This window comes from Gymnoscopelus braueri (genome assembly GCF_963280865.1).
Source record: "Gymnoscopelus braueri genome assembly, chromosome: 22".
NCBI lineage: Eukaryota > Metazoa > Chordata > Actinopteri > Myctophiformes > Myctophidae > Gymnoscopelus > Gymnoscopelus braueri.
In genome coordinates this window covers 43,020,563-43,039,890 of record NC_137624.1, presented here as the reverse complement: position 1 = coordinate 43,039,890, position 19,328 = coordinate 43,020,563, and the positions used below count along the sequence as shown (strand labels likewise).

Genomic DNA, 19,328 nt, shown 5'->3' with positions numbered 1-19,328 from the left:
AATACTAATAGGCCGATAGGCACCACAATCCAGAGGATCTCTGCCCTTTTTAAGCAAAACCGAAATAGTTGCTTGTGTCATGGTCTCTGGCAGCCTCTTGGCTAGGAGCGCTTCTTGGTATACTGAACTTAGTATGGGGGCCAATTTTGTGGAAAAAGCTTTATAAAATTCTATGGGAAACCCATCTGGCCCCGCTGCCTTGCCATTATGTATTGAATTAATAGCTAGAGTGATTTCTTCATTCGATATGGCAGCCTCAAAGCCAACTTGAGCCACTGGGTCAATTACTGGAATGTTAATTTTGTCAAGAAAGGCATTAATCTCTGACGAGTCAACATTGGACTCTGATGTATAAAGATTACTGTAGAACTCTCTGAACCGATCATTAATGATTTTGGGATTTGTGGAAGTCTCACCAGGTGCTACACGTATCTCTGGAATAGCTCTACTCGCCGCTGCCTGTTTAAGTTGGTGGGATAGGAGTTTACCTGACTTATCGCCATGTTCATAAAAAGTTTGCCTAGATTTAAATAAAAGCTGTTCAGTGTGTCTTATCGATAAGTTGTCAAATTCAGTTTGGAGCAGTAAACGTTCTTTATATAATTCAGGATCAGGGTCAATAGAAAATTTTTGGTCTAATTCAGCCATTTGAGTGGTCAGTTCTGTAATACGTTTTGTGCGTTTCTTTTTGTCATAAGCCGAATAAGAAATGATCTGTCCTCTGAGATAAGCCTTCAGAGATTCCCATATTACAGTAAAAGACATCCCCGGGGTAGTATTAATATTCAGATAGGTATCTATTTGGTCAGTCAAAAATTTTATGAAATTATCACTGGCCAGCATTAAAGGATCCAATCGCCAGGTACGCTGTGGCGCTACACTGTTGGGGAAACACATATCCATTTGAACTGGACTATGATCAGAGATTACTATATTGTGATATTGGCAGTTTGTGACAAACGGGAGAGACCCACAATCGAGAAGAAAGAAATCGATTCGGCTGAATGAACGGTGAACATGTGAAAAAAATGAGTATTGTTTAGCTGTGGGATTAGCCTTCCTCCAAGGATCTGTAAGTTTATACGAGTCCATAAATGACAAAACAACCTTACCGGATTTGGAAATTGTACTGCCGGGCCTAGGTCTGGATTTATCTAAACCTGGGTTCTGTACGAGGTTCCAGTCCCCGGCCTGGATCAGATAGTGCGTGTGAAGGTCTGGTAGCTTTGCTATAAAACGAGAGAAAAACTGTGGATTGTCCCAATTGGGTCCATAAACATTAGCCAGTACAACCTGTGAGCCAAAAAGATTCCCAGAAACAATTATGTATCTGCCGTTATTGTCTGCAATCACTGAAGTTGGAACAAAAGGAACTCCCTTCTTAATCAGTATGGCTGCACCCCTAGATCTATCACCATATTTAGAACAAAAAATCTGTCCAATCCAACCCCTCTCAAGTTTAGAGTTATCACATGTACGGAGATGGGTTTCTTGCAAAAACATAATTTCTGCACCCAGAGATTTCAAATGTGTAAATACACGAGTACGTTTAATTGGATGGTGGATCCCCTTAATATTCCAACTAATAAATCGAATTGAACCTAGAGTACCAACATTAGGAGACACCATAATGCGTTTCTAAATTATGTAATAAAATCAGGTGCATCAAATCTAGATAGACTGTAACCCTCAAGCTTAATCGTTCAAAAGTGAAAAGGCATATATAAAAAATAAAAACACATTTAGCAAAAAACAAAAAGGGGAAAAAGAAAAAACGGGTGGAAAAAGGGGAACCTAAACCCCTGTGCTGGTCTCCCAATCCGTGGGAGATCGCACTATCCCTCTCTACACTAGAGAAGGAAAAGCACATAATGAGTGCTAGAAAAACAGGGAAACCGCTATGCAAAACTGGAGGATTGCTGAACCCACCGCGGTCCGAAGAACAATTCTTATTAAACTGTAAAGGCCCAATCTGCGATAAACATTGGTGAATATATCTTAGATAGATCACAAAAACTATTAGATCACAAAGCTGAAAAATGTCAACATTGAGTAGAAAAATGAATACAAAAATAAATACAAAATCAACCCCTATACAGAGATCTCAGCCTCACACAGAAGGGAGGAAAATAAATAAATAGAATAAAATAAAAGACCCTTAATATGAGCATTAAGCCGTGAACAATGACAGTCCAATGATCAGGATTTAGAAATATCTAAAAAATGTATGTCCACTCACAGCATTAGAGAGCACCGCTAATGATCAATGTCCAAATATTTTAAAATAAAGGAAAAGAGTAGGAACTTTTCAAAAAAGAAAGTCGTGTACAGTGCTCTCAGATTGTATATTATACAACCATCCGAAGTGGAGAGGAATAATAAAAATAAAATAGAATTATGATAAATGAGATATTTATAACAAAGCCACTGGCTGTAGGGTCATAACTAGTAAGATAGATATCTAAATAGAGATCAAAATAATATAAATGAAAATAAACAAAAGCCCAAGCCTATTCTAGACAAAAAGTACACCACAAAACAAACACACACACACACACACACACACACACACACACACACACACACACACACACACACACACACACACACACACACACACACACACACACACACACACACACACACACACACACACACACACACACACACACACACACACACACACACACTCTAGCCTTGGATATTTACAATATTAAAGAGCCCCCTCTCCTGTATGAGGCTTAACTGAATAGACCTGTATCAAAGTAGCAAAAGGGGTGAATGAAGGAATAATAATAAAGTCAGCTTGTGCTGGTTATTCTTATGTAAGCCTAAATAAGCTATGGAGGTGGCTCAGGTGACGTGCTGCCTGCTCGAGATGATGTGCTGCCCGGTCGGGGTGATGTGTTGCTCGCTCGAGGTGACGTGTTGCCCGGTCGGGGTGACGTGTTGCTCGCTCGAGGTGACGTGCTGCTCGCTCGGGGTGAAGTGTTGCCTGCTCGAGTTGTCTGAGGAATGATGGTCTGTATGGTGTAGGACTGGGCCTCCCTGGAGTCCAGGAAGACCTTCTCCACGCCGTTGAAGGTGATGTGGAATCGGGCGGGATGGGTGATGCCATACCGGACCCCGGGTAGACCTTTGAGTAGATTCCTCACATCATTGAAGGCAGCGCGGGCTTTGGCCACCCGAGCAGGAAGGTCAGGGAAGACAGAAATAGTCATGTCATTTACCTTAAGCCTCTGATGTGTCTTGGCAAGACGTAGTATCTCAACACAGTCAGCGGCGTAGTGGAGGCGTGCTATGATGGTTCTAGGCGGCTGACCTGGCTTGGGTACCGGCTGGAAGGTCCTGTGTGAGCGGTCCACCATCACCTTGTCCCCCAATTGGAATGCTTTCTGTAGTAGATCTGCCACGAAGATAGGAGAGCTATTGTGGGGACCCTCTGGTACCCCCAGTATCCTCACGTTCTGTCGTCTTGACCTTGACTCAAGGTCGTCACATTTATTCAGCAAGGAGTCAGTCACAGTATTCAGTCGTTTAATCTCACCCTGCAGTGCTGTGATGTCATCAGAGCAGCCTGACCAGCTGTGCTCAGCGTCGCCAAGGGTGTTGCGCACTGAGGCTAGATCAGTATTAATTACCGATTTAAACTCTTCAAATCCTGTCTTAATTGCATGAACATCATTTCGAATCGTCGCCATTTCGCTCTCTAAGACCGTTCTGAACTCTGTTTTCATCATATCTACAAAGTCTGAGCGAAGAGAAGAGAGTAGCTCACGTTTGAAATCCTCCGTGCTGAGAGCCGCAGCCGCGACTCCCGAGCCGGCATCCTTATCACTCGAGACTGAGGCTACAGCTGGTGAAGTAGGCCTCAGCGACGCCATGAGTGTAGACTGTGTAGTCTGTCGTCTGGTGCTCTTCTGAGCCATATTTTCGGTTGAGAAACAATCCAAGTACTTATTCAAGCTTACAAAGTTAGTATGTCGCAGTGAACTAAGTTTTGTGCCGTTCAAATCATTATTTAATTACACGTTCTGCGGAGCTCGCAAATCCACGTCTTACTCCATGGTTTGCTCAACAGCGCCCCAAGACCTCACGACTGGCTTTTAATAGGTGCCTGTACTGTAATATGACTTCTGGTGATTAGTGGTTTTCCTGCCTACCTATGTTGAATGCACTTACTGTAAGTCGCTTTGGATAAAAGCGTCTGCTAAATGACTGTAATGTAATGTAATATCTGTGAGCAATTGCTGACCAAGAGGCAGAGAGGCCGAGTTTCAACAAACAGTATTTCATTCCAGGGATTTTTTAACATGGAGGGGGAATAATGCAAACAACCTAAACCCTATTCGCAACAACATTGTTTTCAATCTGAATCATTATGCGTCCCTCGCTGCGGAGAGTGAGCCTTCAGTTTACATAAGACCCTGGTTGATCAGAGCACAGGTGTCATCCCTTGATTAATCAGACACACCTTTCACATTTCTGATTGATTGTGTATTGTTTGTTTTTATCTGTATGAAATATGGACCCCCTGTGTGTCTGGAATAAAGTTTGAATTGAATTGAATTGAATTGTATGACACACACATGGGGAATGTACCTACCCTCAAATGTCGCTTTCTGAAGTGCTGAAGCTCAGCCAGAGAGCTCCTCTTACCTCTGTGAGGACGCTGGGCCGGGGTGAGCCCATGAAGACTCTCCACATATCATTGACCTATGTGTAGGTGATTTAGATCCGAGCTGGGATCGAACCCCCAGTCTCCCACTTGGCAAACCGACACACAACCTACCGTGCCAATAGAGCTGTTGTGGCTGGGTCTTGTCTAGGGCAAGACCCTACATCTACCCCCTGGGTTTTTGGGAGCGATATTTATTGGTGGGGGGGGTCGTCTCTGGAGGAAAAGAGGTGAGGGTCATGCTTTTAAAATGTTTTTTTAAAAGGGGAGGATCAACTGTTTTGAATGTGAATCACAGCAGTATGAACTAGTAGAACTACCCTGTCGCAGATCAGCTGATGGCTGTTTTACAAGAGATTCAACTTGTCAAATCGCAAGCAACAAGTTGCAGCACATTTCTAATCACACATTGCTCACATAAATCTGCAATTGTAATGTTACTAAATGTTCAGGCTAGAGTGCACTGCGATTTATTCAACTAATTGGCTGTATGTAAAACAGCAGCAACATAGGTTAAGAACAATAATACAAAATATAGTTTTTTTTTTTTTTTTACATATTGTGCAAATTGTTTAGGAAACGGACTACTATAGTCCAGAGCCACGTGGCCGCACTTCCAAAGACATAATATACATAGGCACTGCATTGGCCACTGCATGGATCGTTGCCAACATCAGCAGCATATTGGTAGGGGGAGGGGCAATTAGCCATAACTCATCATTCCTGAGTGTTCTGTTTGATAACTATTATTGTCACAATCTATGCAAGATACGGTATTTTTATGATTTTAACTAGGCTAATAGACAATGGCTGCGTCCCACATACTAACATACTATTTAGTGTGCCAAATTCCTATTCAAATCAGTCTGATAGTCAGGCTGGGCTTCATACACACATAGTCAATTGCAACATTCACATTAGCAAACTCCCAGAGCGGCCAAAACCCCCAACACGGTAGCCTGGACCAGACTGATTTGTTCCGTTCGGTCCTATTTGACTTGTATTGTATGTCCAAACGTCACTAATTACGTGGGCAAGTCAGGAAGTGACTCGAGTTTTACATTGGAACAGGAATTCACAGGTAGTAAATCTTTGGATCACGTTATCTCCTGGTTCTGTGTGCAAAATAAATAAAATAATAATATATGCATATATAAATATATATATATATATATATATATATATATATATATATATATATATATATATATATATATATTTAGAGACGTCAAAAGACGTCATTGGCAGTGAGGGCTTTCAATTTACAGCCGTCAAAAGACGTCATTGGCAGTGAATGAGTTAATTGAGGTTCCTCATAGACATATGCCTTCAGAGACATCACACTTCATAAAAAGATACATGCGGTCCAGAAAGTGGTCTCTCGCATTACATGCACGTACCGAACCGAACGCGACAGTTTGCCAACCGCCCGTTCAACAGCAGATTTTCAGCAACAGATGCTTTCCAACACTTACCGCCGCCGACGTCAGTACGGTGGAGAGTTACCTTAAGAGGGGTAATAACCATGAACCTGACTATGGCAGTGATGTGTTGCTGTTGTGGGCAACACGTCATGTGGACAACACGTCACGGGACACATCACCCTCAAATCCCCCTATAATTGTGTACACAGCCTGCTAGCTCATTATCGCTAAGACAACTTAGCTGAGCTGATTGAGTGGTAATAATGTCACTACACGTTAGGTCCGAAAAGATAAAGTCTCTCATTAATCAATTGTTTCCAGAAGAGAGACAACCAGAAGGTCTCTGCAGACGGAGCCCCCGACGGACCGTGACCAGAGATGCTAGCGTGGAGTCACCGGAGCCATCTAGCCTGCTGTCCTCCACCAGTACTATTAGTAGTAGCACCCAGGATCTCCAACACTCCCCTATTAGTAGTAGCACCCAGGATCTCCAACACTCCCCTATTCGTAGTAGCACCCAGGATCTCCAACACTCCCAGGATCCCGCCGCCAGTGCCATCAGCGGAGACGATGATAATGATGAGCAGGCTTCATTCCCCGGTGGTGCAGACATGCTGGACCCTCAGCTTCCATGCCCCGACTCTGGCACAGAGCACACAGACGAGGGGATCCCGGCCGACTTAATGATCAAGAATCTGGACACTGGAGAGGAGATCCCACTGATCCAGGCAGTGGCGGATCTTCCTTCGGGAATCTACCCGCTCACCCAGCACATCATGACGAGGACCCAGGAATACGGAACTTATGATGCAGACCAGTCAGATGATGATGACAGGGCGACAGACACGGATACAGAAGATGGAGGAAAAGTGAAACAGAAAACAATCAAACTGAAAGAGAGAACAATCCAGCTGAAGAACATTGTAGCGAAGTATGTGAAGGAGACCAAGCATCTAGCTGAGAAGTTTGGAGAGATGGCCGTCAATAAGGTGAAGAATGTTCACGATGATGCAGCCCAATCAACCCAACTACAACAACAACAACAATCAGATGATGGTGACAAGGCAGAAGGTCTGGTGACATACATAGAACAACAACAATCAGATGATGGTGACAATGCAGAGTCTCTGGTGATAGACATAGAACAGCAACAACAACAACAATCAGATGATGATGACAAGGAGGTAGATCCAGTGACCGACGCAGATGAAGGAATACCGGAACAGAAACTCCAGCTGGAGTTCCTAGGCATGTCTGTGGAGGTGGACGAGCATCTACTCAAGGACTATGGAATGGAGGTGGACGATGTGGACTATGGAGAGAGGGCCATCGATGATGTGAAGAGTGTTCACGATGATGCAGCCCAGTCAGGTGATGGCATGGCGGTAACTCCAGTGACAGACATAGAAGAACGAAAACTGAAACAGAAAACGAGAAGAGAAGAGCTGAAGAAGTTCATGGGGAGTTCTGTGAAGGGGGCCAGGCATTTTGTTAAGAAGTATAAGAGGAAGAGTGTTCGTGATGATGACGGAGTCCAGTCAACCCAACGACAATCAGATGATGGTGACAAGGCGGAAGCTCCGGTGACCGATGTAGACAGATCTAAGCTGCAACAAAAAACAGACCAGCTGAAGAAGTTCATGGGGAGGTCTGTGCAGGGGGCCAGGCGTCTGGCTGGGAAGTATGTCAACGTTGTGAAGAGTGTTCACCAAGATGCAGCCCAATCAGCCCAACAACAACAGTCTGATGATGACAAGGTAGAAGCATCGGTGACAAACACAGATGGAGGAACATTGAGACAGAAAGCAGACGAGCTGAGGAAGTTAGTGGGGAGGTCTGTGAGGGTGGCCAAGCTTCGGGCCGATGCGTATCGAGACAAGGCCATCAGTAAGATTAAGAGTGTCTATGCTGACCAGGACGACGAGGGAAAGCCATACACGGGGCCAGCCAAGTTCAAGGCAGCGCACAGCTTTGAGGGTCCCTTCAACTTTGATCAGATTAAGCTCGTCCAGGACCTGAGTGGAGAGCACACGGGGCCTGTGTGGACTATGAAGTTCTCTCATTGTGGGAGGCTGTTGGCGACGGCCGGGCAAGACAAAGTGGTACGTGTCTGGGTCCTAAAGGATGCCTATGACTTTTTCGACCATATGAGGAACAACCCTGAAGGTTGTGCGCCATCTTCGCCCTCTCAGAGAAGTGTGTGCTCCTCTGACACGGATGACGGGAATGCCCCCTTCTGCCAAGTCCCCTTCTGCGAGTACAAAGGTCACAAGTCTGAACTCCTGGACCTGTGCTGGTCAAAGGACTATTTGCTGCTCTCCTCCTCCATGGATAAGACGGTTCGATTGTGGCACATATCCAGGAGAGATTGTCTTTACTGGTTCCCTCACAAGGACTTTGTCACAGCCATCACTTTCCATCCCAGGAAGCAACTATTCTTCCTGAGTGGCTCTCTGGATGGGAAGCTCCGCCTCTGGAGCATTATAGACAAGAAGGTGGTGCTGTGGAACGAGGTGGAAGGCCCGAAGCTACAGCTCATCACTGCCGCCAGCTTCTGTGAAACCGGAAAATACGCCATTATCGGCACCTACGACGGCCGCTGTGTCCTTTATGACACGGAGCACCTCAAATACCACACTCAGATTCTCGTGAGGTCCTCCAAGGGGAGAAATACAGTTGGCCATAAAATCACTGGAATTGAGCCTCTCCCCGGAGAGAATAAGATTTTGGTGACGTCCAACGACTCGCGCATTCGACTGTATGACCTTGCCGACATGTCTCTGGTGATGAAGTACAAGGGCTACACCAACAGCAGGAGCCAGATAAAGGCCAGCTTTAGCCATGACTACTCGTTCATTGTCAGCGGATCCGAGGACAAATATGTGTACATCTGGAGCACTTACTACGACTCACGCAAATTCCCCTCCGTGCGGCGGGACCGCAATGACTTCTGGGAAGGAATTAAAGCTCACAATGCATTGGTCACGTCGGCCATCTTTGCACCTCACCCTGGCCTCATTGTCCCACAGGAAACCAGGGCGGAGAAGTCGGAAGCTGAGTGTAAGAGCATGGGTTCCGAAGACTCTGAAACCGTACCCTCAGGGACCCTAAAGACGGACCACTCAGACTCAGAGGTTTTAGTCTCTGCCGACTTCACTGGTGCCATCAAAGTTTATATCAATGTAAAAGGGAGGGAGGTGGCACTGAAAACTGACACAGGTCTGCAGGTACACAGAGTAAGAGGGGAGGACTCTTCTCCAAGCAGTGTTTCAAGTGTAGGAACAGAAAGGTAGTTCCAGCAGAGTAAGACAGCATGTTCTGCTAACTAGGAAGGAAAAAAAAGTGCTCTGTTGTCCAGATGGTTGACCTCCTGTCCATAAAAAAGGACCACAGGACCTTGAATTAAACTTGTCCTCCCATTTTTTCTTTGGCAGTTGGTCAGCTGAGCTGGTAAGCGTGTCCTTTTTTAATACATTTTTTTTAGTTAGTTAGGAGAGTGTAGAGAAAGCGTGGGCAGCATTTTTTTCCACAGGGCCATACTGGCGTTGATAAAGTGAGTGAAGGGCCACTTATTGGATAATAGAATTGTTTAGAAATAGAAAATTATATTAAAACTGCGTCGATTTGGTTGACATGACAGATTTACAATAGGCTATTTGCCAGGCCAGAAAGCCTACATGTGTGTGTCTTTGCTTCACAACACAAGAATGTTCTGTTAGAAAATAAAAAAATAAAAAGGAAATCGACATGCACGTCCCCAACCCCAACTTGGGCAGGTGCTGAGCAGAGAAACATTTATAAGCGCTCGCACACTGAGGGCTCCAATTCGACGGATGCTTTATTGCACCACAAAAAGCTGTGACATTTCGAGCTCAAAGCTCTTCCTTATAGTCCTGTAGCAAGTCCTTAGTTTTTGAGATACCCCCACCTGAGTTAGAACAAAACACAACCATGTTTTTTCTTATCTTTAGGGTCTCCCATTAATGAAATGGATTGTTGTGAAATTTTATTTTGGGGCAAAATTAGTTTTTTTGGCTATTCTTTAGAACTACCCCAATCTCTGAAAAAGGCAAATCCGAATAGGGCAAAGGTGACCAAATATGCTATAACTTGAGAATGCTCACTCTTATCTTCATCAAATTTGCTGAGGTATGAACCAGGTGTCTACCCTACATCACCAAAGAGTCAGAATGTAATTTACATAAAGAAATACTGAAATATAGTCCTTTAAACATACCTTTAGTTTGGGCGGAAATTGTACTTTTGTAGTGAGGACTCCTCTACTTTCCCTCATTTAGAAAAAAAACATACATTTATGTCAAATAAGCTGTTACTGCATAGCCTAAGATGCTATTAAACAATAACCAGTGGTTGTGTGGAGAGATCTAGTACAGTTTTATTGCAAATTAGAGTTCTTTAGACATACCCCTTCTCTGGAAATAAAACATTATAGGCGGGTGCAAATATGGTTTGACCCAAAAATTATTAGAACAAAAGGTTTCTCAATGGTTTATTGTAGTATCAGGTGTACTTAATAACATATCAAAAGTTTACCTAAATCTGATCATTAGAAATGTCAAATTTCCAAGATGGCCGCCACCAGTTCCTTAAAAGACCATTACTCCTTCATTATTTGCCCTACACAAGTAATTGTGGTGCCTAACCCCATGTTTTGGTGATCTAGGAATCCAATTAGCATATATAAATTATAGTCAAGTGATTATAAGTACAATTATATATTAAAGCAATTGGATATAAGCATATTTAACAATGTAATTTGACCTTTTCTGCCATAATGCCCAGGATTGGTGAATTCATCACCTATACATGTAATTCACATTCTGTTGAAGCTATCTTTTGATACCAATAAGGATAATTATTACTGGGTGGTACTGTGACATTTGTAAAAACATGGCTGCCAATGTGATAGACTGGGAATATTACACAAATCTTGGAAGAAATTCCTTACCGGGAAATTTCTTCACCAATTTGTTTGTAAAGGTGTCTGGTTCCCAAACTGGGGGTCCCCCAAATGATTTTGGGGGGTCCCCAGATGGTTAGCCTGATGTGCAACATTGTTCTCTCACTCAACAGTAAACAAACCAACATACAGTATAAGTGTATACAGGGTATCTACACATTTCTAAAGTTACAATTTAATTACTCTTAAGACTCAATATTATCTCAAATATTAGGTAAGAAAAAGACAAACATTGTGAAAATAGCCGATGTACAAGCTCACAACGCTACACTCAAAAAAGATGGCCACTTGTCTGGTCTATGGAGAAGATGGACTCCTCAGTGGGGATACAGTGGAGATAAATGGCCCCTTATGGGCCTAGAGTGGGTGTGCAAGTCAGTACAGAGCTATCACAACATGTATCTAGTGTCTGGGTGTCTAGGCAGGGGTGGTGGAGGAGTGTGGCGTGGATAAGGTGCAGATGTGCTTGTCACAAACATCTCCTTATTCCTGAGACTAGTAGTTGTGTGAGGTTTTAGTGCAAAATTAATTTCACATGTCTTTATTTTGTGATTAGTACTGCTGGCAATAAGCTTGAACCTTGATCTTTTTTTCTGGATAATTTTAACAGCAAGAAGGTACGTATAGGGGACAGCCCATGACGCCCTGGGCTCCAGTCTCCCCATAGAATCCTAATCTAACCGACCTCCACACCCATAAGGGGCTGTGTCTCTGCTGCTATCCAACAAACAAGCATTGCTTTTGGCAAACACCAAGTTTTTGTTCTGGAGCTGTTCTGGAGAGGGGAGAGGACACTCTGAGCCATAATGATAAGTCAGTGGGGGCCCCTGGGAATATTAATGGTCAGCCACCACCGACTCTCCTGTGAGCCAGTCCGACATACACCCTTGTCTGCCTGACACACAGTCATGCACCACCACGTGGAGGTCTTACAACCACTACTATGGGGGGGCTGACCCTCCTCACGAACGCCTATGCCCACTCACGAGCGCTTATCTCGGGCATAGGAGCCAGCCAGACCCGCCAGGTGGTCCATTTGGGGCCAGCATACATACATATGTATATGACACAGTCTTGCAATATGTGGAGGTCTTACAACCACCACCACTGGGGACTGTCCTCACTACCTATGCTAACTCAAGAGAGCCTATCTCAGGAGCCAGCGTGGAGGTCCACTTGGGACCAGTGGGACTATCCAGTGAGCCAGGCGACATAGGGACACTCCTCTCAGCCTCACGCATTAGCTAAATTCCAATACCTTAATTTCTGCCTCCTCCTCACTCCGTCCTCTAGCGTGCCGTGACTTAGAAATCGTTTGCTTCCCAAATGCTAATTTGCTTTTGGAGGAGCTGAGAAAGAAGAGAGCGCAGGCTCCCTAAGCCACTTGGAGTGAGATCTGGCAAAGATACAAGTTTATCTTTCATGTATCGTTTGCAAAAAAATCGTTGAAATGGCGTATAATTTCTGTTGGAGATTTTGCACATCGGGCATGGGGGAGAGGAGAAACTAAGGGTCTCCTTGGCTCCTAACTTTGCTCTTCTGCGCTCCAAGTGCCCAGGGAACAATCCAGTGACCCCCATACTCCCCTCTACCCACCTGAGGGGAACCCTAGGCCCACTAAACTCTAGACCAGACCCACCCCCCATACTCCCCTCTGTCTAGGCACCCAGTAGATACTCGGTTCTGACAGCTCTACACTAACCTCCATAACCACCCCCACCCCTCTTTGCACACTCACACTGATTGCCTTCCTAATGCGTTAAAACATCTATTTAATGTTTTTCAAAATCTTGTATCTACAAGATGACACTGCGCTAAAAAATATATATTCTCGTGTATGTAGGGGAGGAGTTATGAAGTTGGGTGGGTAAGGGGAGGGGTGCAGAGAGATTGGTTCATAATGCAATAATTTTTTTTGGGGTGGGGTGTATAGTCAAAGATGAATTTAGTTTGGGCTAAATTTGATCCACAGAGCAATCCAAAACCTTTCAATATTGAAAACAATACTATCTATCAACTGACAATATTCTCTGCCACCACCTTCTGAATTACTGCAAATTGTAATTTGTGACTATTAGTTTTGTTGTGTTTTGAGAATATCTTGAAGCCTTGTTCCAGTAAAACTTTGGGCAATGTTGAGGCAATTATGTATGTGAGCAAAGTACAGCACCATATTCAATCAAACTCACACATGATTGCTGTGTGTGGCAGGGGCAACATGAAGCCATGTCATTAATTAATGGAAATATGAATTTATGATTTCAGTAAGAACTTTTTTATATACACATCCAAACCAAAGGTGCATAGATTAATTGATTTTGTTGAGAATTGCAGGCCTCAATACAGAGAAGCATTACACAAATGGAATACTGTGATTAGGGGTATGTCTAAAGAAGTCTCATTTGCAATAAAACTGTACTAGATCTCTCCACACAACCACTGGTTATTGTTTAATAGCATCTTAGGCTATGCAGTAACAGCTTATTTGACAAACTTATGTTGTTTTTCTAAATGAGGGAAAGTAGGAGTCCTCACTACAAAAGTACAATTTCCGCCTAAACTAAAGGTATGTTTAAAGGACTATACTTTGGTGATGTAGGGTAGACACCTGGTTCATACCTCAGCAAATTTGATGAAGATAAGAGTGAGCATTCTCAAGTTATAGCATATTTGTTCACCTTTGCCCTATTCGGATTTGCCTTTTTCAGAGTTTGGGGTAGTTCTAAAGAATAGCCAAAAAAACTAATTTTGCCCCAAAATAAAATTTCACAACAATCCATTTCATTAATGGGAGACCCTAAAGATAAGAAAAAACATGGTTGTGTTTTGTTCTAACTCGGGTGGGGGTATCTCAAAATCTGAGGGCCTCTGCTACAGGACTATTAGGCTGTCTGAGGAAGAGCCTTGAGCTCGAAACATTGCAGCTTTTTGTGGTGCAATAACGCATTGGAGCCCTCAGTGTGCGAGTGTTTATTCATTTTTCTCTGTTACAAAAGTTACTTAGTCATCAAAAATGTTTAATAGTTTAATACATTGCCAGTTGTCTGACAGGGCCTATACTCACCACTTCATATGTCACTGGTGAAACACGTTATGGGTGCACGGTGCATGGGTGGGTGCAGAGCCTTCTATTGGAGAGTTACTTCAGCTAGGGGGCAGAAACAGCGCCGGTCACGTGGTTCATGTAAACTCGAAATAGTGACAAACGCTCATAGACTTATAGTCAGGGCTTTGTCACTACTCGTCAAAGAAGGCTCTGTAGAAGACTCGCCCGATGAAGTGAACGGAGGTGACGCAACTCTCCTTATATGGCTCTGGGTGGGTGGGCGTCACAAACGTAACATCCGCATTTGATTGGCCAACAAATGTCACAAATGTAACACCCAGATTTGATTGGACAAGCTTTGTGAGATTTTCAAGACCTAATGAAATGAAAAAAAATATCTGTTTTCCAAACCTTTAGAGCATCTGTGGTCATAATGAGGACAATAGATGCCAAGAAAATAAAATAAAGAAACATTTACATCAAAAGTCCAATTCTAAATACTTGACGTATGGGTTAGGTGAACGGAATAGACAGACCAAAAGATTGCATTCCATATATAGGCATATATGACATCAGGGATCTCCACAATGGGCATAAAAGGGACATGGACAGACTGGTACAATGGGTACTCTTACAACGGGTATTGCATAACCAGGTGGCGCATCTGCATTCCCAACTTGCATCGTTACCGAGTAGGCTGGTGCCCAGCGGGCATCGCTCTATTCAAATCAAAGTTAAATTAAACAAATTGAGAATCACTGGAATAAGATCAGTGTGAATCTACGACCTTGTGCATGGTTGGACCACAATGGAAACAAGCACTCAGGGCTTTCTGTGTTATCCTTTAGCATCATCCTACCACTCACTGCACTATTTGCAAACTGTTAATAAAGTATTCAATCAATCAATCAATCAATGAGACACCTGAATTCACCATCTGCCATTCCCACACTGTGGTGGATTATATTACCATAGACACAATCTGGGAACCCAGAACCAAATGAGAAGGAAAAACAGCGCCCTCTGCTGTTTGTACTATCTCACTTGGCTCTGGGACAATGACGACGTAGCACCCGTGCACAAGGAAACCAGGGTTTTGGTCTGCCTTCAGCGTTTCACTTCCGGTGGTGCGACTATGTTTTCATTCCCACTAACAATATTTCTACACGGAACACTAACACCACTTCTCCCAGAGAACATGGATCGTTTTGGTTATAAGCCCACTTGTTTCTATGATAAAAGAGCAAGTTAAAATGTGAATATCTTTTCGTGGTTTTGTCTGCTCCGCGGACGCTATTGTTAAATTAGTTTCGGTTGGTTTCGAGTGGGGAATGATCGGCGGACACGTAAATCCCGCCAACTACATTTGATTGGGTAAAGCGCGGCCTGCTTCCTGATCTGAAGGCACGCCCACTTGTAGCCCAGTGCGTACGCGTTATGACGAACCTTCACGACAGATTCCAACGCAGAGCAGAATCTGTTCTTGAGAGATTACCATAGACATAAAGGTGTCTACCTTTATATGTAATAAAACAAACAAACAAACAAACAAATATGTCTATGGTAATATAATCCACCACAGTGTGGTAGACGCCTCCTCTGACTCTGGGGGCGTCTGTATCTGCGGACGCCATTTTTGGGAATGCAAACTACCTACAGTATCAAAGTGACTACTGGCCAATCACAGATCGTCTTTTCCGGGACTTGGAAGAATCTAGTAGTATACAAATATAACAGGACATTTTTTATACAACTAGATTCTGACAAGTCCCGGAAAAGACGCGCTGTGATTGGCCAGTAGTCACTTTGAGTGGCAGCGTTCCTTCCTGATTATATCTCTCTGCGTCACCCATATACATGCATCCGCTAGCATGCTAAGATAAATGAACAGAAGCCCGACTTACGCCAGTGACACGTTGCCGGTCTACCTTGAAGTGCTAACCCTTATATGGGGTCGTGGGCAACACGTCATATGACTCATCACGCATAAAACACCCATAATTGTGCTCACCGCCTCCTGGCTCATTGAAGATAGCTTAGCTGAACTGATCAGAATGTAATAATGACAAAACATTATCCCGGGAAAATGAATTCAGTATTATTTCCAGAACACAGTCGGACGGAAGGTCTCATCAGAGGGAGCACTGATGAGGGTGAACGAAAGACTGTGTCCGGAGATGCTGGCGTGGAGTCACCGGGCCTGCTGTCCTCCACAGGTACTGTTAGTAGTAGTAGTAGTAGTAGTAGTAGTAGCACCGAGGATCTCCAGCACTCCCTGGATCTCGCCAATGCCATCAGCGGAGACAAGGTGGTGACAGCACATAATAATGAGGTGCAGGCTTCATTCCCCAGTGGTGCAGACATGCTGGGCCCACAGCTTCCATGCTCCGACGCTGGCAGAGAGCGGACGGATGAGGAGATTCTGTCCAATGTGATGATCAAGAATCTGGACATTGGAGAGGAGCTTCCACTGATCCAGGCAGTTCAAAATCTTCCTCCAGGAATCTTCCCGCTCACCCGGCACATCATGACGAGGACCGAGGAGTACACCTCTAATGATGCGGACCAGTTAGATGATGACAAGGCAGCAGATGGAGGAACACTGAAACAGAAAACAATCCACCTGAAGAAGTTAATTGGGAAGTCTGCGAAGAAGGCCAAGCATCTGGCTGAGAAGTATGGAGAGAAGGCCATCAAAAAAGTGAAAAGTGTCCGTGATGATACAGCCCAATCAACCCAACAACAGCAACAATCAGATGATGACAAGGCAGAAGCTCCAGTGATAAACACAGATGGAGGAAAACTGAAACAGAAAACAGACCAGCTGAAGGAGTTCATGGGGAAGTCGGTTAAGAAATCCAAGCATCTGGTTGAGAAGTTTGGAGAGAAGGTCGTCAGTAAGGTGAAGGGTGTTCACAAAGATGCCGCCCAATCACCCCAACAACAACAATCAGATGATGATGACGGGGCAGAAGCGCCCGAAGCAGACACAGATGAAGTCGAACTCAAACAGAAAAGCCAGCAACTGAAACAGTTACTGGGAAAGTCCGTGAAGGGGGCCAAGCATCTGGCTAAGTATGGAGAAAAGGCTGTCAATAAGGTGAAGAGTGTTGTTCATGATGAAGTGCTCTATACTGACCAGGACGATGAGGGAAAGCCATACGTTGGGCCTGCCAAGTTCAAGGCAGCACACGGCTTTGACGGTCCTTTCGACTTTGATCAGATTAAGGTTATCCAGGACATGAGTGGAGAGCACATTGGGGCTGTGTGGACTATGAAGTTCTCTCCTTGTGGAAGACTGTTGGCGACAGCTGGCCAAGACAAAGTGGTACGCATCTGGGTCCTGAAGAATGCCTTCGACTATTTCAACAATATGAGGATGAAGAACAACGCCGAAGAGTATGTGTCACCTTCACCCTCTCAGAAAAGCGTATACTGCTCTACATCTGAGTCAGACACTGCAGCCTGTATGCGAGAGGATGCTGACACAGAGGACACGAATGCCCCCTTCTGCCAGGTCCCCTTCTGCAAGTTCAAAGGTCACACGTCTGAGCTCCTGGACCTGTCCTGGTCAAAGCACAAAGGTCACATGTCCGACTTCCTGGACCCGTCCTGGTCAGAGAACTTTTTCCTGCTCTCCTCCTCCATGGATAAGACGGTTCGATTGTGGCACATATCCAGGAGCAAATGTCTGTGCTGCTTCCAGCACTTTGACTTTGTCACAGCCATCACTTTCCATCCCAGAAAGAACTGGTTCTTCCTGAGTGGCTCTCTGGATGGGAAGCTGCACCTCTGGAACATTATAGACAAGAAGATGGTGCTCTGGAATGAGGTGGACGGCCAGAAGCCACAGCTCATCACTGCCGCCAGCTTCTGTGAAACCGGGAAATACGCCATCATCGGTACCTACGACGGCCGCTGTATCCTTTATGACACGGAGCACCTCAAATACCACACTCAGATTCTCGTGAGGTCTTCCAAGGGGAGAAATACAGTTGGCCATAAAATCACTGGAATTGAGCCTCTCCCCGGAGAGAATAAGATTTTGGTGACGTCCAACGACTCGCGCATTCGCCTGTATGACCTACGGGATCTGTCTCTGGTGATGAAGTACAAGGGCTACACCAACAGCAGGAGCCAGATAAAGGCCAGCTTTAGCCATGACTACTCGTTCATTGTCAGCGGATCCGAGGACAAATATGTGTACATCTGGAGCACTTACTACGACTCACGCAAATTCCCCTCCGTGCGACGGGACCGCAATGACTTCTGGGAAGGAATTAAAGCTCACAATGCATTGGTCACGTCGGCCATCTTTGCACCTCACCCTGGCCTCATTGTCCCACAGGAAACCAGGGCGGAGAAGTCGGAAGCTGAGTGTAAGAGCATGGGTTCCGAAGACTCTGAAACCGTACCCTCAGGGACCCTAAAGACGGGCCACACAGAGGTTCTAGTCTCTGCCGACTTCACTGGCGCCATCAAGGTTTTTATCAATGTAAAAGGGAGGGAGGTGGCACTGAAAACGGACACAGGTCTGCAGGGACACAGGGGTGCCAGAACAAGAGGGGAGGACACCTCAAGTGGTTCAAGTAGAGGAACAGGAAGGTAGTTCCAGCAGAGTAAGGGGCCGTGCCGTGTCCACAGAGAGCATTTTTTGAGCTGCCAGCGCTTTTCGTCCATGCATACGTAGTCCCCTGGATATGACATCCAAAGTGCTCCGTAGCTCAAAAAACACTTTCTGTGGCCATGGCCCTAAGACTCTGTTAACGAGGAGAAAGACATAGATGGTCGACTTCCTGTCCAAACCCTTCATAAAGACCACAGGGCTTTAAATTAATCTGCCCTCTCCATCTTCTGCAATTGGTGAGCTGCAGGGTGTCTTTTTTTAAATATTTTTTTTATTTAGAGAGTGTAGAAAAATAGGAAACCTGGGGCAGAGAGAGGGGAGACATGACCGGGTTTGATTCAACCCCAGATCCTCCCAGTTCACAAGGAGCACGTTGTCAGCACACTTGCTGATAAACTAAAGTATCATTATAAACTTAGAAGTCATGTGTCTATCACAAGCTACTGCCTGCCTGCTATCTGTCAGTCCTTGTCCCGTTTATGTCCACATATGGGGATCCCTGATGTCATCAGTATATGCCCATATATGGGCATGCCCCCTTTGTGCCCATTTATTGAGCTAATTTGTTTGCG

General features: G+C 44.7%; 2 protein-coding genes across 2 annotated transcripts; both read left to right on the top strand.

Annotated features, from left to right (window-relative positions):
* Positions 1-4,612: 4,612 nt before the first annotated feature.
* Positions 4,613-9,548, top strand: LOC308079052 (uncharacterized protein; the record flags this gene model as incomplete). Its single annotated transcript, XM_080420388.1, has 3 exons — positions 4,613-4,682; positions 6,424-9,329; positions 9,537-9,548. 3 exons carry the CDS (start codon positions 4,613-4,615, stop codon positions 9,546-9,548), a joined length of 2,988 nt encoding a protein of 995 aa, XP_080276514.1.
* A 6,667-nt stretch (positions 9,549-16,215) lies between these two features.
* LOC308079051 (WD repeat-containing protein 44-like) lies at positions 16,216-18,738 on the top strand (the record flags this gene model as incomplete). The annotated part of the gene is made up of 2 exons (XM_080420387.1): positions 16,216-16,702; positions 17,084-18,738. 2 exons carry the CDS (start codon positions 16,216-16,218, stop codon positions 18,736-18,738), a joined length of 2,142 nt encoding a protein of 713 aa, XP_080276513.1.
* Between the last annotated feature and the right edge of the window lie 590 nt (positions 18,739-19,328).